The sequence below is a fragment of the Ailuropoda melanoleuca genome, chromosome 2, assembly GCF_002007445.2.
Source record: "Ailuropoda melanoleuca isolate Jingjing chromosome 2, ASM200744v2, whole genome shotgun sequence".
Lineage (NCBI taxonomy): Eukaryota > Metazoa > Chordata > Mammalia > Carnivora > Ursidae > Ailuropoda > Ailuropoda melanoleuca.
In genome coordinates, this window is record NC_048219.1 from 181,474,568 (window position 1) to 181,480,099 (window position 5,532).

Genomic DNA, 5,532 nt, shown 5'->3' on the forward strand with positions numbered 1-5,532 from the left:
GGAGGGGGCCGGGGGCGCGGGGACCCGCGGAGCTCTCCCCCGGCCGCCCGCTCCCGGCTCGTCTCCTTACCCTCGGCCCGGAGCTGTGGCTCTGCGGCGCCGGAGATTCCCGGGCCCCGAGCCGAGCGCTCAGGGGGCAGTCCTTCCTGTTTGCCTTTGCTGCGAGGGGGCCCCGCAGCCTCCTCTGCCCGCGGCCTGGCTTCCTGCTCGGGAGAGCCTCTCTTCCCAGCCCCCTCCCACAGCCTGGGCCTCTTTCCCCTCCTCCCTCCCACCTCCAGCCGCCAGGTCCCCAACCGCCCGCCAGGCTTGGGCCTGAGTGGCGGAGGCGCCTGCAGCTGCCAATCCCAAAAATATTCTCTGATGACACAGCTGGAGGGACAAGAGCCCAGGCTGGCTCCTCCGGGCTAAGTTTAGAGCAGGCGGGACCACCTGCCCCCCACCCCAGCCCCGGTTCTAGCCCCAGCCTCAGCCCTTACCCCCATGACTGGCCCTGCAGCTGCTTGGTTGAAAGGGGCCCCAGGAGGTCTGAGGGGCTGGCGCTTTCTGTCTCCCCAACGAATAACACTCTTAGGAGCTGGCAGACCCCAGCTCCCAGGCTCCTGTCCCACCTGATGTCACCTCTGTGCTGGGTGCTAGCATGTGGCTCTGTGTGTGTGTGTGTGTGTGTGTGTGTGTGAGAGAGAGAGAGAGAGAGTGTGTGTGTGTGTAGGGGAAGAGGTGGTATGTGTGGGTCAGGTCACTCGGGGTGAAAACCCTCACCAGCCCCCTCCCCCACATGCTTGGCAGGAGTGGGAGATAAGGCTCAGGGCCACAGACATCTGCGTCAGAGATAGGAGGTCTCAATGCCATGGGCAGGGGCCACTCTGGATTGCAGGGCGTGGGAAGGACTGGGGAGAGCAGCATGACAAGGGTAGAAGAAGACCGGTGGTGGGATGGGGAGGGCAGAGTGGGTGGGGTGGGCAGGGGGCAGACTCTGAGAGAAGGGGCACGGGGCAGGGTGCGGGTTCACCACTGGCAGGGCTAGGTGAGCTATGCTGCCCCAGCTGCCATTCCTGCTCGTCTTGCTGCTGTCCCCAAAGAGTGGGCATGGCTGCCACGGGCCAGAGCTGGACCGGGCCCTTGTCCTGGCCAAGGTGAGGGCCCTGTTCTTGGATGCTTTGGGGCCCCCGGCACTGGCCGGGGAAGGTGGGGATCCTGGAGTCAGGCGTCTGCCCCGAAGACATGCCCAGGGGGGCTTCCTGCGCAGGGGCTCTGAGCCCAGGGAGGAGGAGGATGTCTCCCAGGCCATCCTTTTCCCGGCTACAGGTAATGAGGGTGGGGGACTGGCAGGGTGACTTTGAGAAGCAACGTGGTACACAGCATGAGCTCGGGAGCCAGGCAGGTCTGGGTTTGAATCTCTGTCTCCTCACCTGAAAATGGGCCTTAATGTCTACCTCTCAGGATTAAGCGAAACGGTTCAAGGCTCAGAGGAGGCCTTTGGGAGACGTTCATTTGGGAGACCAAGAGTCTCTAGAGACAGAGATATGTGGGCTTGGGCCCCTTTCTGCCACCTCTCCTTCTTCCTCTGCCTCTGCTCCCTGCTGCAAACCCTGTTTCTTTAGCCCTGATTAGCTGAGACTTGAGAAGATACCAGAAATGCAGGGGTAAGATTAGTTGGGAAACTTTTCCAGGAAATAAGTCTACTTTCTCTTGAATTCCATTTTCATCTCCTTATGTGTGTTCCTGTGTTCCATTGACTGAACCCGTAAAGCCCTCTTCCAGGTGGACTTTCTTGTAGCCTGGCGTAACTTTCCCTCCGAGACGAGCCCCTGCCTCCCTGTGCCTCAGTCTCCCTGCAGCACAGTGACTTAGTGTGGCTTTAAGATCAGGCAGAATCTCAGCCTGGCCACTTAGCAGTTAAATGTCACTTCCCCTTTGTAACCCTGTTTCCTTATCTGCAAAATAGATCCATCGTGAGATTTATAATGAGAGAATCCACAGGACAGTATCGTCCCAATCTCCAGTCCTTCACCTGGTCACGATTGTTTAGTACAGTCTACGTACCTGTCGTGGAAGGATGCCAACTGCCTTTCTTAGAAAGCACTGTCCTCTATTCTGGGTTATATGCTCTCCCCTCCTCCCCCTCCTTTTTTTTTTCCTGATATTAACTTACTTTTTTAAGTGGAATTTTTTTTTTAAGATTTTATTTATTTATTTGACAGAGAAGGAGAGACAGCCAGCGAGAGAGAGAACACAAGAAGGGGGAGTGGGAGAGGAAGAAGCAGGCTCCCAGCAGAGGAGCCTGATGTGGGGCTCGATCCCAGGACTCTGGGATCATGCCCTGAGCTGAAGGCAGACGCTTAATGACTGAGCCACCCAGGCGCCCCTTAAGTGGAATTTTTTTTTAAAGATTTATTTATTTGTTTTAGAGAGAGAGAGCATGCAAGCTGGAGGGGCAGAGGGTGAGGCAGAGAATCTCAAGCAGACTCCACACTGAGTGTGGAGCCCAGTTCGGGGCTCGATCCCACAACCCTGAGATCATGACCTGAGCTGAAACCAAGTGTTAGTTGCTCAACCGACTGTGCCACCCAGGTGCCCCTAAAAGTGGAATTGTTTTAAAGAATGTATCATGCGATATTTCTGACAATATAAAAAGATACATGGGGGGGGGCGCCTGGCTGGCTCAGTCGGAAGAGCTAGTGACGCTTGATCTCAGCGTTGTGAGTTCGAGCCCTGTGTTGGGTGTAGGGATTACTTAAAAATAAAATCTTAAAAGAAAAATTTTTAAAAAGCTATATGGGGGAATAAAACAAATGCCTGTGTATTCACATGCCTGTGTCCCATCACTCAAGATCCCATTTTATGTGACTGGGGAACAAAAATTTAGGTGGAATGAAGCCAAGCGTTGGTGAAGGTAGAGGATGGGCAGGGCCTCTCATACATCGCTGATGGGAATATTAATTGGTAAAACCGTTTCAGAGAGAAGCTGGCAACATCTTGTATTTTTTAAGTCCTTTAAGGATGAAATCACGAATGGAGAGCCTCTGTCCGTTCTCTCAGGAGCGGGGAGAGAGGCCCCGAGTCTGACAGAGCGCTCGGAGTGTGGCTGGCTGATGAATGGCCGCCACATCCCTGCTGCTGAGGAGAGGTCCCAGGCTCTGCCAGTCAGGGCTGCCCTCTCCCTTCCCTCTGTCTCCTGCAGGTGCCAGCTGTGCGGGCGAACCAGCTGCTAGAGAGCTGACCCGGGAGGCCGAGGACGGCCTCTTCACATATGTGTTCCGGCCGTCCCAGCACACACGCAGCCGCCTAGTGACTTCAGCCCACCTGTGGTTCCACACGGGACTGGACAGGCAGAGCAAAGCGGCCTCCAACAGCTCTGGGCCCCTGCTAAGCCTGCTGGCACTGTCGTCAGGGATCCCCATGGCCGTGCCCATGTCCTTGGGCCAGGCACCCCCTAGCTGGGCGGTGCTGCACCTTTCCCCCTCTGCCCTCCCTCTGCTGACCAACCCCGTTCTGGTCCTACAGCTGCGCTGCCCTCTCTGTTCCTGCTCAGCCCGGCCCGAGGCCACACCCTTCCTGGTGGCCCACACCCGGGCCAGGCCGCCCAGCGGAGGGGAGAGAACCCGACGCTCGACTCCCCCGCTGCCCTGGCCTTGGTCTCCCGCCGCGCTTCGTCTGCTCCAGAGGCCTCCGGAGGAACCCGCTGCCCATGCCGACTGCCACAGAGCAGCCCTCAATATCTCCTTCCAGGAGCTGGGCTGGGACCGGTGGATTGTGCACCCTCCCAGCTTCATCTTCCACTATTGTCACGGGGGCTGTGGGCTGCCTGCCCTGCCAGACCTGCCCCTGCCGGGGCCTGGGGCTCCTCCCACCCCAGTCCAGCCCCTTTCTTTGGTGCCAGGGGCCCAGCCCTGCTGTGCAGCACTCCCTGGGACCATGAGGCCCCTACGAGTGCGCACCACCTCAGATGGCGGTTACTCTTTCAAGTATGAGACCGTGCCCAACCTTCTCACACAACACTGTGCTTGTATCTGAGGGGGTCCTGCTGGGGGCCAAGCCCACACCCCTCAACAGCTGGAAGGAGGGGCAGAGTTCAGAAAATGGGTGGTTCCCACTTCCCCCTCCTCCCATCTCTCTCTGCCTGAGGGCTCCCTTCCCCATCCCGCCCCTGTCCCATGGGTAACATGTGACAATAAACAACACAGTGCATATGACTTGGCATGCATTCTCTGGCTTCTCTGATACGGTGGGAGGCAGGTCTGGGCTCCAGGAGCATGGGATTGTAGGATCTCAGGTCACACAGCCACACTTGACCTCAAAGTCGTGGGGTTCCAGAGCCATGATTAGCTATGCCCCTGGTGGGAAGCTGCAACACTTGCGGAAGACACAAACTGTTCCGAGCTCTTGACGGCCACTCTGGAGACTGCTGGAACCTCATGCCGCTCCCCTGCTATTCTCTGCCTGAGCTGATGGACCCCTAGCTCAAGGTCAGGTGATTTGTAGACCAGCCAGAGATGATGGTTTTCAGGGGCCCACTGGAGACAGACGCTCAGAGCAGCTTAGATCCTGGGTTTCTCAGGATCTTGGGTGGGAAATAAGGCAAAGACGGATGAGTTGGCAGGACCCGAAAGTTGACAAGGGCAGAGAGGGGGGAGCATGAAGACCCGAGGATTTCAACTTACTGAGGCTCCCGGATGCCCTTGAATCTACCACTGGCTCTTGACACGGACTCCGTGCGGCCTGGTGAACTGGAATTCAGTTCGGCCTTTGGTTTCCTGAATGTGCCCTGTGTATCGTTACACTGACTTCTTAACTCAGTGCTCAATGTCAGAGGCATGGAAAAGCAGAGCCTGCCACCGGGGAAACAGGCTCCCGGGTCCATCTGTGTATGCGCTTTGTGCACATGGTCCGCGTCCAGAGCCGGGTGCAGAGAGTCCTCTTCTCTTCCCGTTGTGCCCCTGTCAGTCCATTCCTGCCTGCCTTGTCAGGGCCCTGCTTCCCTGGCCTTCCTCCCTGCTTTGTTCACTCTCCTCTGTCTGATTGTCCTTCTGCCCTTGCCCCAGGGTCCTGGCTCTCAGCCAGCAGCTTCCATCCAGTCTCCCTTTAAAAGGGGGGATGTTCAGATCCCCATGACTGAAAGTTGGAGCACTTTCTGGTATTGACCGCACAACCACAGTGCGCATGTGTGCTACCAGTGACTCATCAAAGACTCCTGCCTACGAACCCCGCTTCACTGGGTGGGTAAGTGCCTGCCCCAGGAAGGGGCTGTGGAGGGGAGAGACTCCCATCCCTTCACCCCTACGCTTATGTCTTCCCCCTCTCTGAGCTGAGCTGACAGAGCTACTCTTCCTCAAGGCACAGGAGAGCAGCCCACCTCCACACTCAGGAGCTGTCCCCGGTGTCTGTTGATGCTGAGCTCCCAGCAAGGCAGCTGCTGCTCGGGAGGGGGGGACCTGCCTGTTCACAGTCTCCAGTCTCTCCCAGCACCTTCCTCTAGACCCAGCCCTGCAACTAGCCTATGCTCAGGGCTCCCGGGCTCCTGGTCTCCCTACT

At 57.7% G+C, this 5,532-nt stretch overlaps 1 protein-coding gene across 1 annotated transcript; it reads left to right on the plus strand.

Moving 5' to 3' along the window:
• The first annotated feature begins 948 nt into the window (after positions 1–948).
• INHA (inhibin subunit alpha) lies at positions 949–4,193 on the plus strand. The gene is made up of 2 exons (XM_002924811.3): positions 949–1,305; positions 3,182–4,193. The coding sequence occupies exons 1-2, from the start codon at positions 1,032–1,034 to the stop codon at positions 4,012–4,014; spliced, it is 1,107 nt and encodes a 368-aa protein (XP_002924857.1). The 5' UTR covers positions 949–1,031; the 3' UTR covers positions 4,015–4,193.
• The last annotated feature ends 1,339 nt before the right edge of the window (positions 4,194–5,532 follow it).